Below are 17740 nucleotides of genomic sequence, written 5' to 3' on the forward strand. Positions count from 1 at the left end.
TCCCTGTGTTTTAGATTTAAACACACGAATGAGGTTTTCGGCTACATACTGAGAAAGGGGCCTGCTGGTCCGCTGAAACAAATAAGTAGTTTACTTTTAATCGCTTCTTTAGGTCGCCATCATTAAAAACCGTCATGCCTTCCGTTTAGTTCCACAAATACGTGAGGGACAGAACTGCGGCTCCGAGAGAGAGTGAGAGACAGATCGACTTTATTTAATATGAATTAAAAGAATCATTTCTCTTGCTAAATCGGTACGTGTGCAAATACAGATTCCGTGCAACACATGCATGCCATGCTCGGGTATGTAGCTGTGTGTGTGTGTGTTTCTTTGCAGCGTGCTGCTGTCCCCGTTCGTCGGTCCCGCCAGTTGCTGATATTGGCCGTGCAGCGGCGTGCGAGAGCGCGAGCCGCGGAGGGAGCCCGCGCGCAGGCGCTATTATTGTTTTGACTGAAAATGCCGTCGGTTTCGAAAACGGCGGCGAGCGCTTCTCCTCAAACCGAGAAACCAACCCACTATACGTAAGTAAAGTGAACGTTAAAGGAGCTAAAATGTGTTTTTTATGACGGAGGGTGCGTCTTTGGTGTCCCGGTTCTTGGTAGATATTTGTAATACTTGGTATTTCTGTGTCGCTCGTGCGTTTAAATATGGTGCTTTTCCCTTTTGTAAATTCTTCCGAATGCACGCAGCTGAGCTAGCGAGCTACCGCTTAAACGTTAAAGACCACAGTTCTCGGTCGAATAAAACACATTTAACGTAATATTAACGTCGTGATATGTTCGTAGCATTGTTACACTGCAAACTAAAACAAAAAAGAGCGGGCGTTTACTTTAGACGAAATGCAGCTCTTTGGAAGCGTGTTGGAGACCTGGCTGAGCCCGCACAGTAAAGCAGCTAATGTGGGAGACTGTGCTGTAGCGAGCTAGCTCACGAGCTGGTTTGTTGGCTCGCGAGCTCCTTCCTCCGCCTCGGCCCGAGTAGCTGGCGCTACGCTGCTTGCGCTACGCTGCTTGCGTACGGTGTTGTTGTGTGAGTGGAGTGGGCGGCCAAGACTGTGCGTAAGTTTGGTTCAAAATCGCCCAACACCTAACGCAAGCTTCACAGTTGATCTGGGATCCCGTGTTAAATAGCCATTCAGAGTTTGACATTTGTCGCCATTTGTTCTACAAAACTATTTGATTAGCCCGGTTATTTGCATTGTTTTGTTGTCGGATGGTTCACTTTTATCCGTTTAAATAGATTTTGAAGAGTTATGTCCCATTTTAATTGACAATCAGTGACAGTTGTTGCACGATAGCGTGTGCGGAGTACAGCTATCCTCTTAAAGTTGAGGTTAGGTAGTTTGGTAGGTTTATCTGACCATCTGTCGTATCATGTTGAGTTTGGTGTGTTTTGACATTATTGATTTTACCGTCACCGTCATCATCAAGCTGGGAAGCGCGCGCTGCTGTTCTCATCGTGAAGTTAAATTATGTTTTTCCCTCTTCGCAGATATCTGAAGGAGTTCAGGACCGAGCAGTGCCCGTTGTTTTTGCAGCACAAATGCACTCAGCATAGGCCCTTTACGTGTTTTCATTGGCATTTTCTAAACCAGCGAAGGAGGAGACCGATCAGGAGAAGAGATGGAACTTTTAATTACAGCCCTGATGTGTACTGCACGAAGTATGATGAAACGACGGGCATATGTCCAGACGGAGACGAGTAAGTCTTGTGATTTTGTTCTCTACGCCTGCACAATCTGAGCAGTGACGTGCCTACACCGCTCATCAGTGTTGGTGACTTCAGGTTGACAGTTCTCCAACACGTGCTGTATAATGTAAAAGTACCATATTGTAACATGTTTCAAGCTACCACACCACGCGCGTTATTTCTGGTACGTGCATTGAAATGCCAGTGATCTCAAATGCGTTCGGAGTTTGATAGTTTCAGATTAAGTTTGTTTTAGCCGCAGGACCGTCGCTTACTGCCATGTCAGAGAGAAAGGGTGGTTCTTTAGTCGCAGACAGACGTTACACGCGTCGTACTTCTAGCATGTATGTGAGGGCCAGCACCGAGGAGTTTGCACGCGGTACTGTTGTTGACGTGCCCATTGTTCTGTGGAAGCGAACGGTGCAGCACACGCCCCTCGCGCGGAGTGACGCGGAAACGGCGCACACCACTGCACGAGCATACCAAACGACTAGTATAATAATATTATTATATTACGACCATTATCTACATATGTGGGGGTTTGTTTTTTCCTGAAAGGGACGCTTTCGTTGATCTATGTCCCTGGCGATGACGAAGCACGCGCGTGTCGGCGTCTCTGGCTCGAGACCACTCTGCCATACGCTCACGTACAGCACGTAGCTGTTAATTTATGCGGAACGCACTTTTTTTTTTAAGCTGCGCGAGGGGCATTGGAGACGCGCGAGCCGTGGGTGGACGTATCCGCGACGGGGAGTTTTACTGGAGCGTGGTTTCTTCCCGTTTTCAGTGAACGCGTTTACTCTGCGAGCTCGCGACACGGAGCACACACCCCCCGTTCTCTCGCTCGTGATTGACTCCCTCCTGCACGTAGTCTCCTCCTATTGGTCCACAGCAGCTTGCTATGATTGTAGGGCTCCTGTTGATTACGGGTGAGGCAGTGTGTGTGTTCACCAGCATCCATTAGTTGAAAAAACTATTATTATTTGCATTTAATTAACATTTCAGGATTCTCGAGCTCCGGCCCTAAATTTACTCAAACTTCGTTGCATTTTGTATTGACAGTGCAACACTACCTCCTCCACATCAATTAGTTCAAGAAATTTGATGATTTTATTTGCTCAATTTTTTAATAAATTGTAATTTATAATAATAAATATTAGAGCTTATTAGAGCGTTTTACCTGTGACGCTGTGAAGATTCTAGAAAGGAGCAAGAGGAAAAATTCCTTCCAGAGTTGTGGGGGTTACAGCAGAGAGCATGTCTGAGGATAAAGACAAAGATTCGTACTGTAGTGCGCTTGTAAAGAAGGGGTGTTTCTTTCAAGTGTACTTCAAGAGCAGCAACTGTGAATTTGTGTACATTCATTGTTTGCTAGAATTTGCTGTCTTGTTAATTGCAAAAACAGCTGTTATGTTTTGCAAGTATTCATGGATAATAAACAGCGTCTACATGCTTTTTAAATGTAGTCTAGTTTGTTGTTTACTGTAAATGTGACACTAAATCTGGAGTATTGCCTTTCTTAAGGCACTAACAACGCATATACAGTCCACTGAATTCATTATACTGTGTTTTCTATACACAGTCGACTGGGTGAAATGGTGTGTTTTAGCTAAACATTCTGATTGTATGACAATTCTGGGTCATTGCATTTTTATTTCTGTCATTTCCCTTGTCATGCAGTTACAACTGGATAATGGTAACAAAAGTCATTTTCACAGATTGCAGATAATTGGAAGACTCAGTCTCTCAGCTTCACTGTGGAAGCTCCTGCACGTTCATTCATCCAGCAGAAGCCATTCTGTCATGACATCACTGCTGTTGCTATAGTAACTGTTGCTACCTGAGCAAGATGCAGTTGCTATATTTGAAAAGATTATTGGATATGTAGCATTTTTCAGTATCAGGCTGTGACCTGCTAGTGTGCAGTTTATTTCCTCTGCCTGGTTTGGGTGTTTATTTGGTCTGTCTTAAGTTACTTCATACATATTTATTGGTCTAATTAAGTGTGTAACTGTAACTGTAATTAGGGACCATAACTTTATATGAACCTGACAATTTGCATTACGGTTATAATTACTGTATTTCACCAATAACTGTAAGAGGTAGGCTGCAAGATAAAATATCATATTATGGATGGGTTGAGATGGCAAATGATGTAATTTCATCCCTCAAGACTGAAACAATGAGTGAGACAGTTAGAATTCAACAAGGGTCAGATATACAGTATAAAGTTATAAACCTTTGAAAACGTAAGTGTAGGGCAAACCAAACAAATGGCAGGTGTGATTAAGTTATATATACATGTTATATTACGTTCTAAAACCCCAGGTGCAGACTACACTGCTGATTCTTAGACTTCTTGGAGAGTTTTGCTATTCCTGCAGAACGCTGAATGTGTGCTTCAACAGGGCAGAGGAGGCTTGTCTCAAACCTTTTATTCCTGTATATAACCCCCACTAGTCCAGGATGGGGGTGATGAGTGAGAATGAACTACTGGTAAAAAGTGGTTCTGTCACAGAATCTATGAATGTGTGAAAATGTGTTTGATGCTCATTTTGGTTGCCAACATTTGCAACTATTATTAGAAATGATCTATTGGTATTATTGGACCATTTTTGTAACTTTTAACGAACCGTATTTCAGTATATTTGTGTATATTCAGTATATTTGCGTGTGTATTTTATTCTGGACAGTTTGAAGAGCTGTAAATTGTGAATGTAGTGGAGAGTCTGTGTGGATACAGTGTAGGGTGTTGCAGGCTGTTTCCGTCCTGATGGCTGTTCAGCTGTGTGTGTGCTCAGTGTGATCAGCTCTTCAGCTCTTCTCTCCACACTGTGCCAGTGGAGGTTCGGTGGAGGGAGACCCGGCTGCTTCTTCAGACCCTGCTCACCCGCGTTTAAGTGACTGTTCCCCCCCAGTCGAATGTATTTGAATGCTAACAGCCCTGCAGGAAGTGGTTGGACATTGGTGAACCAAACACGTAATGATTTATGATGCGTGACAAACAGTGAAATGCAATGACACGGTGTGTGTCAAGAGTTGGTGAAAATGCTGACGTTTGGTTCTGTTTGTTGGACACCACCGTTTGGAACAGCACTGAAAGCTAGATCAGCCAGTGCTGAAACAGCTGGTCCGTCTACATGATGCTCCGCTGGGGTGCGTGAGGTCACGGCCTGCTGTTCTCCTGCAGCTGAGAACTACATGCAAACTGTGGTGTACCTGTACAGCCTCCCACCTCTGTCCCCCAGGAGCAGGAGCGGCCTTGATCACACTGGTGTATATCGCTCCTCTATCAGGGAGGATATTTACCTGGAGACGTGCAGTACAATGTGATCTTGTACAATGCATCAGGTGTAAATGGGAAGAGTTTGGGTACCTGGCAGGTCATTAGCTGTGAAATGGAAAGACTACATTAAATTGCCAACACTTCTTTGGCGGTGTAGTGGGTGTTATTCTGGTTTTTATTACATTTCACATGTGGCTTTGGGCTCAGGGCATATGAATTGAGGAACTGAGCACTTAAAGCCTTACAGTCTTTAATGATTTGATGGAGTGTTTTCCATCGTACGTTTTTATAGTGCTGCGGGGGGGGCTGACTGTGGTATTATGAGGATGCATTAGTTCAGTGTACAGTTATGTGATCTGCATCTATGGCCTTCTACCTATCCTCAAAAGCTGCTGTGTTTACTGAGGCAGTATTTGGCCCAGAAGAACTGATGCCATGATGAATCATTCCAGGCTTCTCCAGATGCTGCTAGCTTCATTCGGCGCTTTGCTCAGGTCATGTGACCCCAGACATTCCCAGTTCTGTTGAGGGTTTTGTGCCACAGATGGAACGTTTCATCGCATCATCATCATGTTGAGGTTTATGGCCAGTCAAACCTTGAAAAGAAACAAAAGCAACCTATGGGAGCAAAACCAGTGTTTTAGTCATTAATCAAGATATTCACTTTTTGGTGACACAAACAATTAGTCTTATTTTATATTGTACAAAAAACCTTTTATTTGCATAAATGTTGTATTTCATATACCCAGAGGATATACCCAGTGCCAGGTACATTATGCTGTACACACTGTAAATTTATATGATAATTTTCTTAAATTATATAATTATAATTTAAAATAATATTTATGTTTCTTGAGTACTTGTTAAATTTTGCTTGCTGCATTACACCTGTGAATTGCTCTGTGGAGTTTTTTTATCTAACTGTGTTGATGATAAATATCAAAGAAAGTTTAAATGTAATAATTAGATTAATTAGTTCTCCTACCCTGCTAAAGTTGTTCTGCCCTCTGCCCCCAGCTGCCCTTATTTGCACCGGACCACTGGGGACACCGAGCGCAAGTATCACCTTCGCTACTACAAGACGGGCACGTGCATCCATGAGACAGATGCGCGAGGACACTGTGTGAAGAATGGCCTGCACTGCGCCTTTGCTCACGGTCCCCACGATCTCCGCCCACCCGTCTATGACATTAGGTAAGCCCCGCCCACCTGCCTATAATATTAGGAATGCTCCTCCCACCATGGAGGCAAGGAGTTTCCGCCATTGCCTCCACGCAGTATCACGTGACCCGAAATGATACGTGAGGGAGACCACTGTGATGAACAGTGGAGCGGTGTTCACGTGGCCCATTAAATTATGCCATGTAGGGATGGGGAGAACAGGTAAGCTCACGTGAGCTGTGAGCATTGAAGGACGTAGCTGCTTTTCATAAATTCTAATCACACACTAAGCCCTTTAGTCCTACACAGGAACGTTGGCCTTTGTCCTGGTTCTCTATAGGGTGTCAGGGTCTCCCTCCACCTCCAGGTTGGGGCAAAACGTAATGCACAAAATGAGCACTGAATTAAAATGATTTTAAAATGTAACAGAACGGAGACTAATATAACAGTAATTTTTTTTATTTTGACGCAAGTGTAGGAGAGCGAGTCCATCACTGTAACACTCTTAAAAGTATTTCAGTTTAGGAATGCAGTTTGTTAAAAAAAAAAAGAAAGAAAGAAAGAAAATGGAAAATGTTCCAACGTTACGTATTTGTCTTATTTTCCCCTAAATCTTCCGATCTTAAATCACTAACCCTCAGTTAACCTCATTTGGGAATGGCAGCATTGCCCAGCGAACGGTTGTGAGTGTGTGACTGCAAGCAGTGTGGCTAATTCCTGCATAGCGCACACACGTATGAGGAACGCCATTCACTCAGCAGCAGCAACATATCAAACCATAGATATGTACTCTTGGCAGTTGCCTAGCAACTGTTATGTGGACCTCTGCGCAACATCCGTGGTGGAGGGTTGAGTTTAGAGTGTGGACCTGCTGCCTCTGAACGCTGTGGTGGAGGGTTGTGTTTAGAGTGCGGACCTGCTGCCTCTGAACGCTGTGGTGGAGGGTTGAGTTTAGAGTGTGGACCTGCTGCCTCTGAACGCCGTGGTGGAGGGTTGAGTTTAGAGTGTGGACCTGCTGCTTCTGAACGCCGTGATGGAGGGTTGAGTTTACAGCGTGGGCCTGCTGCCTCTGAACGCCGTGGTGGAGGGTTGTGTTTAGAGCGTGGGCCTGCTGCCTCTGAACGCCGTGGTGGAGGGTTGTGTTTAGAGCGTGGACCTGCTGCCTCTGAACGCTGTGGTGGAGGGTTGGGTTTAGAGCGTGAACCTGCTGCCTCTGAACGCTGTGGTGGAGGGTTGTGTTTAGAGTGTGGACCTGCTGCCTCTGAACGCTGTGGTGGAGGGTTGGGTTTAGAGCATGGACCTGCTGCCTCTGAACGCCATGTCTGGGTCACCGGTCTGACGCACGCAAGCCTTTTCCACAGAGAGATCCAAGCTCAGGAGGCCCTGCAGAACGGTCAGCTGGGCTCAGGGGAGGGGATACCGGACCTGCAGCCGGGGGTCCTGGCCAGCCAAGCCATGATTGAGAAGACCCTCACAGAGGACCCACGCTGGCAAGGTGAGACCCCACCCACACCTACCCGCCACTCCTCTGCTCCAACAGGGAACCACTCAGTAACACACACACCTGGTTTTTGTGTGTGTGTGTGTGTGTGTGTGTGTGCTTGCAGACACCAATTTTGTTTTGGCCACCTACAAGACGGACCAGTGCACCAAACCGCCACGTCTGTGCAGACAGGGCTACGCCTGCCCCCACTACCACAATAGCCGAGACAGAAGAAGAAACCCCCGCAAGTTCAAGTACAGGTAGGCCTGGGCCGCCCTGAGCCTGTTCCACCCCACCAGCAGGGGGCCGTGTTGAGCAGCGATGTCTGTGATGTTTCCCACAGGTCCACCCCGTGTCCCAGCGTGAAACACGGTGATGAATGGGGAGAACCCTCAAAGTGTGAGAGCGGAGACTCCTGCCAATACTGCCACTCTCGCACCGAGCAGCAGTTCCACCCTGAGGTGGGTGGAGATGGGTGGAGATGGGTGGAGAGTGTGGGGCAGCGTGGCTTTGCAGTGTCTAATACGCAAAGGTTTGCTTCTGCCCGTCGCATTGACCCCTGGCTGCCATGTGACTCGGGTCCATATCTGTTTTCAGATCTACAAGTCAACAAAGTGCAACGACGTGAGGCAGACGGGCTACTGTCCGCGGGGACCCTTCTGCGCGTTTGCACACGTGGAACGTAAGAACGCATCACCCTCTCAAAAAATGTGTCTGATTGATCTCGACGTTTCACCACTGAATGGGGTGCTTGCCTGTTCTTCAGGAATTCCTTCTACAGAGGAGACCATGAGCACTCTGCTCACAGCCATGCAGACCAGTTCCCAAGCCAAGCTGGGACCCCAGCAGTACCCCGAGTGTCCCAGCAGCGAGTGGGGCACCTCCACAAACTCCATCACCAGCACTGGCAGCAACAACGGCCAGGCACAGAGCGTATGTCTCCACCCCGCACACACCACACCTCCCATGCACCTGCCCTGCTGAAGCAGGACCTGCACGCTTCCACACACACTCAACACGTGACCCCCACACACTCAACACGTGACCCCCATACGCTTCCACACACGCTCAACATGTGACCCCCACACGCTCAACACACTACCCCACTCTCAACACATGAACCCCACACGCTTCCACACACACTCAACACGTGACCCCCACACACTCAACACGTGACCCCCATACGCTTCCACACACGCTCAACATGTGACCCCCACACGCTCAACACACTACCCCACTCTCAACACATGAACCCCACACGCTTCCACACACACTCAACACGTGACCCCCACTCAGCAGGTAACGTGCGTGCGTCCCAGTCGTGCGTGCCCTCTGCAGCTGGGCCCCCGTGTCTTTATTGTTTCCATTTCAGTGTTCGCTTCTACCACATCATGTTGCTGTTGGATTTATTTGCCCCTCATTTTCTGTGTTGCAGTCTGTGTTTGAAGGGGAGGGTTGTGCAAACTCTGATCCCTGCGTTTTCCGTTATAAATCTGAACTGGGTTCGGGCGGCACCGTTAGCGCTCCCAGCTTAGTCCGGCTCACCTAGCGTAGCCAGCGCCTGCGTCCCGGCGGGCGGACGCGGACGGTCCCTGCCAGGAAGCGCCTCACTACGCTCCTTTGTGCTTCTCTCCTTCAGGTGTCATGCTCTAGTAGTCCCACCGTAACGCCAAGCTCGGCAAGCACCAGTTCTTTGTCCCCAATCGGACCCGTCGGCAAGCCCAAAAGCTTTACTAATGGTAGCTTATGTTCAGAGTCCACCGTGTCCAGCGTTTCTTCTCCGACGGCTAACTGTGCCAAAGCGCCGGGCTTTGAACGCGAGGATCAGGTACTCCACGGCTCGCCATCCCTTCCGCCCTCTGACCCGCCCCTTCCTGTCGGGCAGGCGCGCTGTCGCAGGGTGACACACACGCTGCACGTCCTTCTGCGTTTCACCTGTTTTCTCACGTATCTCTTACCCGCCCATTTATATGTGGTGTGTTATTTCAAATCTCTTCTTTTGCTTTTTTATTGCAACCCAAATACTTTTGACTTGGTTAAACGTTTATTTTAGAGTTAATACCTTGTCTCTGACCCACTGAGAGCACTCATCATGAAACACATCCTTCTCACGCAGTGTAGTCTGGTAAATGCAGAACGTGTCCCTTACTCACATAGTATAACGCAGCTGCATACTTCATAATATATTCAAACAACATTTCTGAGCGCACCTAGCGTACCTGATAGTGATGCGTCCAGACTGAACTTTAGGACAGAGTTGTGTCTCACTTAGCTGCTATATTCATTTGACTCCATGTTCGTGGCAACACGCTGCTTTGATGGTGTGAGACTACAAGACGCTCTGCTGTCTGCTTTTAGGCCAAGACCCAGAAAGGCCACACTGGAGAGAACAGTCAGAAGTTAATGGACCAAGACAAACAGGTAAACGACCCAATCCTCCGTCCTGTCTGTACTGGTGTATCTGTTACCAGCCACAGAGTCTGTACTGGTGTATTGTTGGGTGTCCTTGGGTCTGAGCTGACGGTGTGTGTGCGTCCCCAGGGCCACAGTGGGGTTTTCTCAGTGGTGAACCCACTAGCGTCCAGCATCACGTCCAGTATCACGTCCAGCATCACGTCCAGCCTGGCCTCCAGTATCGGCTCGGACAGTTCCTCCCCTACCACCTTATCCACCATGAACGCAAAAGCCACCCCTTTCTATCCAGGGAGCAACACTGTGGAGTCAGTCATAGGTAGGTGGCATATCCTCGCCTCACCTGTATTAGGCCACGCCCCTGGGGGGTGTGGTCCAGTCCCTCGTGGGTCCAGCATTAGCTGTTGGGGTGTCGTCTGGTTTCTGAAGCTCTTTGCTGTTTTATTTGTGTTCTGTAGGATTTGAACAGCTGATCTGATTTCTGGTTCTGCTTCCTCCTTCATAGGATCCGCACTGGACTTGAATTTCAGTGACATCAATGTGGCTTCCCTTGACAAAGAGCTAGAGGACCAAGACAATAACGGCCTTGGTTTAACAAGTGAGGAGTCCTCATTATTATAAAACCGCCAGCCGCATGTGTTACATGTAGCAAACTTGCACGTATCTGCCTGGTTCTGAACAGGAGCCGCCGTGCGTCCTGTCTCACGTACGCGGTCCAGCGGGCGCTCTCCTCCAGAGCTGCATGCGTTGGTCAGCACAGCTGAATGTGTTCTGGCGTGGTGTTGCGAGGACCTGCTGCGTGGTCCTGCGAGTCCCGCTGATCCCGCACTCTCTCCCCGCAGCACCCAGGCTCCTGACGGGCTCGGCGCCGGTCAACATTCCCGGCTCATTGGCGCGCTCTTCGTCTCTGCACTCCTCCTCCTCCCTGTCGGCGTCTCCGCTCAGCTCCCTCTCTCAGTCGCTCTCCCAGTCACTCCTGTCGGGCATGGCCACGCAGACCAGCCAGACGCAGACCCCCACGCTCAAAACTGACCATGGCCTTCTGGGGACGTCGTCCACCCAAAACTCTCTGGGTAAGAACAAGAGTGTGGGAGGGGGGAGGGGGGAGGGGGGAGGGGGGGGGCACACACAAGCATTTTAAGCTGCATATTCTGGAGCCTGAGCAGTGAATCACTGGCCTACAACATATTCTAATATTAAGGCTCCAATAACAAAAAAATAGCATTAGTAATCGTTTATTAATAATAATAATTAATAATGATTAATAATTAATTACTAATCATTTTTCTTAGCACGGAGAGCAATATGAGTTTTACATACATGTGTGTGTGGCCTTGTTTGACCCTCACGTGAAGATACTGAGAGCTTACATCCTGTTAAGACAGCAGCTGTTTATGTTCTCATGTTTAGCCATCTGGTGATTTATAGAGGGCTTGTGTTATATATATATATATAAAATAATGCTATCTATTTAAGATTTAGCGAAATTCCACTGTATAAGAAATCTGACAACTGACTAAACATGAGTCACTAAAGTACAGTTTGACTGAAGGGACTGGAGGCTGTAATGTTTGACCACATAAACCGTTCAGCTGTCACACCGGTCCCGCTCTGAACGCGTACGCTCAGTGTGCGTTATGTGTGCGGAATGTTCCGGGCCGGGTCGTGCTCGTGAGCCACCGGGCACTTGAGGCAGTGTTGTTGTCGTTTGTGCTGGCCCAGGTCTGAACGGCGGAGCGGGAAGCATATGGGACTTTGTGAGTGGAAGCCTGTCGCCCAGCCCGTCCCCGGTCTTCAGCAGCCTGGGCTCGGGCGTGGCGGGGCCCGGCGGGGCCGACCTGGGCCGTCTGCTCCGGGAGCTGGAGGACGCCAAGCGCAGGATCAAGCAGTGGGAGGACGCCTGGCACCAGGTCAAACAGGTCCGAAAACCCTTCCGCCTGGGGGGCTGTCCCCTGATGTTTCTCAACACATCTCACTTTGAAGGCTCATGTCCTTTAGGGATCACACACACACACGCGGCCCCAGAGCTTCAGTAGGGAGTATATGAGGTGTGTGTGTGTGTGTGTGTGTGTGTGTGTGTGGAAGGCGTGTGAGGCGTGGCAGAAGGACTCCCAGGAGGCGAAGGAGCAGGCGCGCTCGGCCCAGGCGGAGCGACAGCTGGCAGAGCAGAAGCGGGAGGAGGCGGAGCGACAGCTGACGGAGCTGCAGGGCGACTTCGACGCTCTGTGCCGCTCCCCGGCCACGCCCCTCCTGCGTAGCTACGGCGACCTGGACCAACTGGCACTGCCCAAGCTCCACGCCCTCCAGAGCCAGCTGCACTCTGACCTGGAGCTCATCGATGGAGTAAGAACGCGCGCGCACACACACACACACACACACACACACACAAAACACACACACGTTCTCCTCACAGCTGACGAGCAGACTCTGTATTCAGCTCCATGTCTGTGGAGCGCACACCTATGACACTAAATGATGGTGAGTGTTGCGATCACTGATGTTCACTTCTCTCTCTCCCAACGCAGGTAATATATCAGCTTCAGTCAAAGAAATGTGTAGTTTGCCAAATACATGACCGCTGTATCATCCTGCAGCCTTGTCAGCATTACGTCCTGTGTGAGAACTGTGCTCCTAGTAAAACAGAATGTCCTTACTGTAAGACGAAAATATTGAAGTGGTGATGTCCAGCCGTTCGAGGTACTAAAGATATAGCCCTTTGAAGAACTACTAATACATATAATGCTTACAATTCCTACAGAGCATTTTTGTGTTTCAGTATTTCATATAGTGATTAAATGATAGTTTTATTAGAATCTAATAAATGGTGTTTGACTGATATATGAATCAAGTACTTAAATGCAATACATATTTTGTACTAGCTAGATAATTCATTTACATTAAGCATTACAAGCTCCCTTGGAAAATGTCCTGGCGATTTAAACCATTGGCCCTGATTTGACTGTTAATCACAGAATCATCAGTCAAACATCATTATTGCTACTAGCTGTGTGAAGAGAATTGATTTCTTGTTTAAAAAGCACTTTGTTCACCTGGAGATTTGTCAGAGGGTATTTTAGAACATTTGCTTTAAGCTGCTTTTGTAGGGTTTTGTTTTTTTATTTTTAATTATTTTTAGTTTTTTTTTCTTCCCAGATACGCTAATGTATGAAGCTTTCGTGTGTACTGTGAAACATGGTAGAATATTTCATATTTCTTACTGTTAAATCATGATATAGTATATTGCTAGTTTTCGTATAAAATAGTACTAAATGGTAGTTACTACTTCATTGTTACTTACATTTTTCAATCAAATAAGTGCGAACTTTGAATGCATTTTAGGTATAACCAGCAGCTGTAATATCAGTAAGGCACATACTGTATGCTAAGGCATTTAGTAAGTTTTCTGTCTTTAGTGATTATTAATGCATTATGTAGTTGTTTAAAATAAAGTGTGTTCTGAAATCCTCAGAGACACACTGATATTTTTTATTTTTTTTAGGTAGGATTTCTGGCCTTTCAGATATGTTTGCTAGAACATACCTGTTTTTTGGTCACTGACTCTCTAAGTGCCTTGCCTTCTAGAGTACTTTAAGCATCTGTGAGGGGGTTAGGATTGTAGTGCAAACACCCACAGATAGTCAGTGCTTGTGCAAAAATTCTGCAAAGTATGTATTTCTCATCACTCTCTCTTTTCCGCATTGGGTTCCTTGAGCGCATTATCAGCCCCATTCCATACTGAGGTGTTTCCTCCAGCGGTTGTGCCCTGACACTGTCAGGAAACGACCCCGTAACTGCGTGTCCTGTCCCCGGGTCTCACCTCTGCCAGAGCCGTGGGGCTTCTGGGTGCGGCTGACGTGTCCTTAGTTAAATCCTCTTCAGTTTAAATGTTCAGGAAATAAATCCGTATGAATTTCTGCATTTCGCCAATTAAAAAAAAATACAACTGGCTTTCTTTCTTTTTTATGTTTTGTAACGTTTAGAAGTAGTTCTAGTCCTCTAGTGTTTACAGATAAACAGATTCATGGTGTTTAATTTTTATTTTCATTCCCGATTTGACGGTGTAATGTGCTTAGGTTAATCTAATTGAAATGACCTACTACTGTGTTATCTGAAATTTAGGTGGGTTTTTTTGGTCCTTTAATATTACAGCAATGAGTGTGGTTAAACAGTCAGGTACACACATGCAAATTGTTTTAACAATGGGGATAAATGGTTTACTTTTTAAGGGATTGTAGTTCAGACCAGGGCCAAACAGTTAGCCCCAAATCAGACCAGGCCCAGTTACCCCCAAATCAGATCCCTGAAGTGTGCGTGTGTGTAGTTATCCCCTTCTACATTGGTATTTAAATCAACAGTGTGTATGTAGCTCATATTCATAACATTTGGCCTATAATGCCATAGGAAAACAATCATTAGCATGAGCCAGTGGAAGTTGTGCACGCAGCTCTCTAGGTGAAGCTGTGTCGTGTTGGTGTGGAGCCTGTACGCCCCCGAGCAGCCGTGTCCCTGATGCTGAGGTATTTCTAAGGTTCCTGACAATACTTAGGAAGGAAGCTCAGAGCAGCGTGAGGTGATGTGTAGCTCCAGGCGGCCGATTTTGAAATGTTGGAAACACTTGTTATGGATCACATGGTAGTATTGTAATGTTCATGTTGGTTTTTTTGTTTTTTTATTTTGCTTTTTGTTTTAGGTTATTTCCTTAGGTCAGATTTTTGTCTTTTTCAGAGTTCTAGTTTGGTGAGGGGTCCATAGGTTCTGGATCTAGGGTTAGGATTTAGGTAAAGTGCATAACATGTTTGCTGCGTCTGGAATGTGGCAGTATATGAGGCGTTGTTAAATCAAACATCAACTTGATTCATATGAACCAAAGTGGTATTGTAGTTTTTTTTTCTTTCTTTTTCAAAGTAAAAATTAAATGACGTAGAATTATTATGAAAGTTTTTTTTATGTTTAATTTGACAGGAAAACTATGCCAACTGCTTTTGCTGACAATATTAATGGATTTCAAGCTCCTTTTGTAGTTTTACCAAAGACCTTTACTGTTTTATTTTACTTTCTTTTTGTCTCTTTATTTTTATAATTATATTTTCATTTTTAGCATTTGAATGAATTGATTAGCAGCATAATTTAAAAAAAATGACCAAAACTAGTTCCTTATTTACACTGAGATTTGCATTTAAAGGAACTAAATGAATTAAACTCGTTTTGTATATTTCTATTTCTTTAGTTATTCCGTGAAAATGACAGTAACATACTAGTATTGAATTGGCTGATCTATAGTGAAGGAATGTCATGAATATGAAAAGTTTGTGTTAATATTCTTGAGTGGCCATATGGATTAGTGCTTATTCGAAGTATCTATCATTTCTTTTTTAATGATAATAGTACTTTCTAGTAAACTTCTTTAAATCAGTTTTGAGATGTTTTGAGTGTGTGTGCACTACTTGTATGCTGTCAGGAGAAAAGTGTATTCGGGCTGTTTGGTGCTTGCTTTAGTTTCGATCTGAATGACCTTCATCACTCACACATTTTATTTTTATTCAGAGTTACACATGGAATGCGATGCTTGTTATTAAAACTCTATTCTTGTAATGTGTACCGCCATTTAGCTAAACGGACTGTGTATTGTAAAGGGGGCTCTGACCATTCCTAATGGCTGATGCAGACAGTGGCTTATCAGAGTATAGAAATCAAATTTTGGCCTGAATTGCACCTAAATTGGGCTAACAGTTTTGCATGTCATGTTAAGAAATCTACATGCTGTGTGTGATTAATTCACATGTATGTGGTTATGTATTTCAGATAACTAATAACTGATGTCCTGCAGAAATTATATATTTGTGTAAGAAACAAAACTGAACAAATTTGTGCCTTTGTGTAAAAATATTTGTAGTATTCTTGATCAAGAGGCTTGATCTCATCTTCTAAAATGAGCCAAATGTTTGTGCCTTGGGTCAGTGGCCTGTGCTCAGGGGCACAGCTGTCCTGATATTGATCTCTACACGTTTGTGTTGTGTTAATCATCTGCTTCTTTCCTATTATGCTGTGGGAAGTGCAACTTTAAACTCTTCTTACAAATAAAGTGTTGCACATTGCTTGCACAAGCAGTTATTGACACTCAGAAGCATGTCTTTGGTCTTTTGGTACAAATAATGTATTTGCTGAAAATTACTGTAAGTCAACTGTTAATTTCGAGTATGTTTCAGATTAAATGATTACATAGTGGGTCACTAATAATTATCTGTGTTCCTGCATTTTGTTAAGATGTTTTGTTTTGGTTTTTTATTTGTGAATGAAACTGTAACTGTGGAAAAAAGTAGGTGTTAAAGGTGAATTTCCAAAATACTTTTACATAGAAAATCAGTCACAGCATGAATGAACTATTTGTTTCTTAATATTTGTAGTCCTCTCATCTAAAAAGCGCCAATGTCTGTGTCAGCCACGCCCCCTTCCCTCTCCAATTAGGATTTCATGTTCAAATCACCATTGCTATCATTAATAATTGTAAAATTAGGCAATGAAAGGCCAGGCAACTGTTATAAAGGAAAAGCACCAGGTAGAAAAGTCTGTTATTTAGCAATGTGTAGATTAACTGTATTGGAGATGTACCATAATGCTCTGCAGTGGAATGGTCCTTTTGTGAATTGTTTTCTTTATTATTATTTTTTATCAATATTGTGGTTATTGAACCTGACAATTTATGCAATCTTGTACATACATATGTACATACATATGAACCTGGTCAAATTTAGCAAGCTAGCTAGGAAACGTAATACCTATTGCAGCAGTAAACATTTATAGGAAATAAAAGTACCGAATTGGAACCGCTGTTCCATGTAATTAATGTTATGGTTATTCTAACATTGAAACCCTGAATATTGAATGTACCATTCAAATTTAATATAAAGTGGGTCACTGGAAAGAGGGAAAACCCATTGAGAGTAGTTGATTTATGATGTAGCACTAGTTTTGTGAACTGCGATACATAACAAATAAATTTATAAGTTAAACTCAAATGTAGTTTTCAAGTTTCTGTATTTATCAGTGTAACAATTAGACAGGATTAAGAGATGCGTTTTCTCAGGGTTTTACAGCATGTCTAGAATAAAGAGATGTCCAATTTTCAGAGGAAGCAGCAAAATCAGATGTATTTGCCAGGGTCACTATGAATGACCTTGATAATGAAGACACATATCCCTTATTTTGGTACAGTATGCATTGATATATGAAACAGCTTATATTCTAATTAGTGTTTTAACAATACAATGTTCTGTCAGTATAATTCTTTGTGATGATACAAGACCGTATCATATTTTTGGGAGTTCTCTTCATTTGTGGGGGCTTCATGAGATAGTTGCTTTGATGGGATATAAGACCTGAATGGATTTTCTTCACTAAAATCTAAGACATTATTATTTATAATGCATAATCTTTTATTCATAGTGTATCATTTAAAATTGTTAACATTTGTGTACACTACAGCGGTTATGCAATGGTTTACAGAATTCATGGAATTATTTTTATCATACTGGGAATTAAATAATTTTTGATCTTTAAACTGGTGCAAGCGTGTTCTTTTCATTCTTTTTGCCTTATGTTTATATATATACACACATACATATATACAGAGCCGGAGTGGCTAATCGGGAGATTCGGGAGGATTCCCGATGGGCCGGCTCATGTCAGTCTCTAGTTTGGGCCGATTGGGA

At 44.8% G+C, this 17740-nt stretch overlaps 1 protein-coding gene across 3 annotated transcripts; it reads left to right on the forward strand.

The window, feature by feature from the left end:
- The first annotated feature begins 371 nt into the window (after positions 1-371).
- Positions 372-17589, forward strand: unkl (unk like zinc finger). Of its 3 annotated transcripts, XM_077009286.1 has the most exons (16): positions 372-521; positions 1492-1701; positions 5993-6169; positions 7498-7631; positions 7744-7879; positions 7963-8080; positions 8217-8301; positions 8386-8552; positions 9259-9447; positions 9978-10040; positions 10161-10350; positions 10537-10629; positions 10874-11104; positions 11754-11950; positions 12117-12374; positions 12557-17589. In XM_077009286.1, the coding sequence occupies exons 1-16, from the start codon at positions 457-459 to the stop codon at positions 12710-12712; spliced, it is 2469 nt and encodes an 822-aa protein (XP_076865401.1). In that variant the 5' UTR covers positions 372-456; the 3' UTR covers positions 12713-17589. The 3 variants fall into 3 exon arrangements, with proteins under 3 accessions (XP_076865401.1, XP_076865400.1, XP_076865402.1); XM_077009285.1 differs by having other exon boundaries at positions 8217-8552; XM_077009287.1 differs by lacking the exon at positions 9259-9447.
- The last annotated feature ends 151 nt before the right edge of the window (positions 17590-17740 follow it).

Source organism: Brachyhypopomus gauderio, chromosome 6, assembly GCF_052324685.1.
Source record: "Brachyhypopomus gauderio isolate BG-103 chromosome 6, BGAUD_0.2, whole genome shotgun sequence".
NCBI classification, from domain to species: domain Eukaryota; kingdom Metazoa; phylum Chordata; class Actinopteri; order Gymnotiformes; family Hypopomidae; genus Brachyhypopomus; species Brachyhypopomus gauderio.

Excerpts from the sequence above, each read along its gene's own strand:
- unkl (XM_077009285.1), top strand. The coding sequence starts at position 457 with ATGCCGTCGGTTTCGAAAACGGCGGCGAGCGCTTCTCCTCAAACCGAG. Across the intron at positions 6,170-7,497 it reads CCACCCGTCTATGACATTAG|AGAGATCCAAGCTCAGGAGG; the intron begins GTAAGCCCCGCC and ends CCTTTTCCACAG. Across the intron at positions 12,375-12,556 it reads ACCTGGAGCTCATCGATGGA|GTAATATATCAGCTTCAGTC; the intron begins GTAAGAACGCGC and ends CTCCCAACGCAG.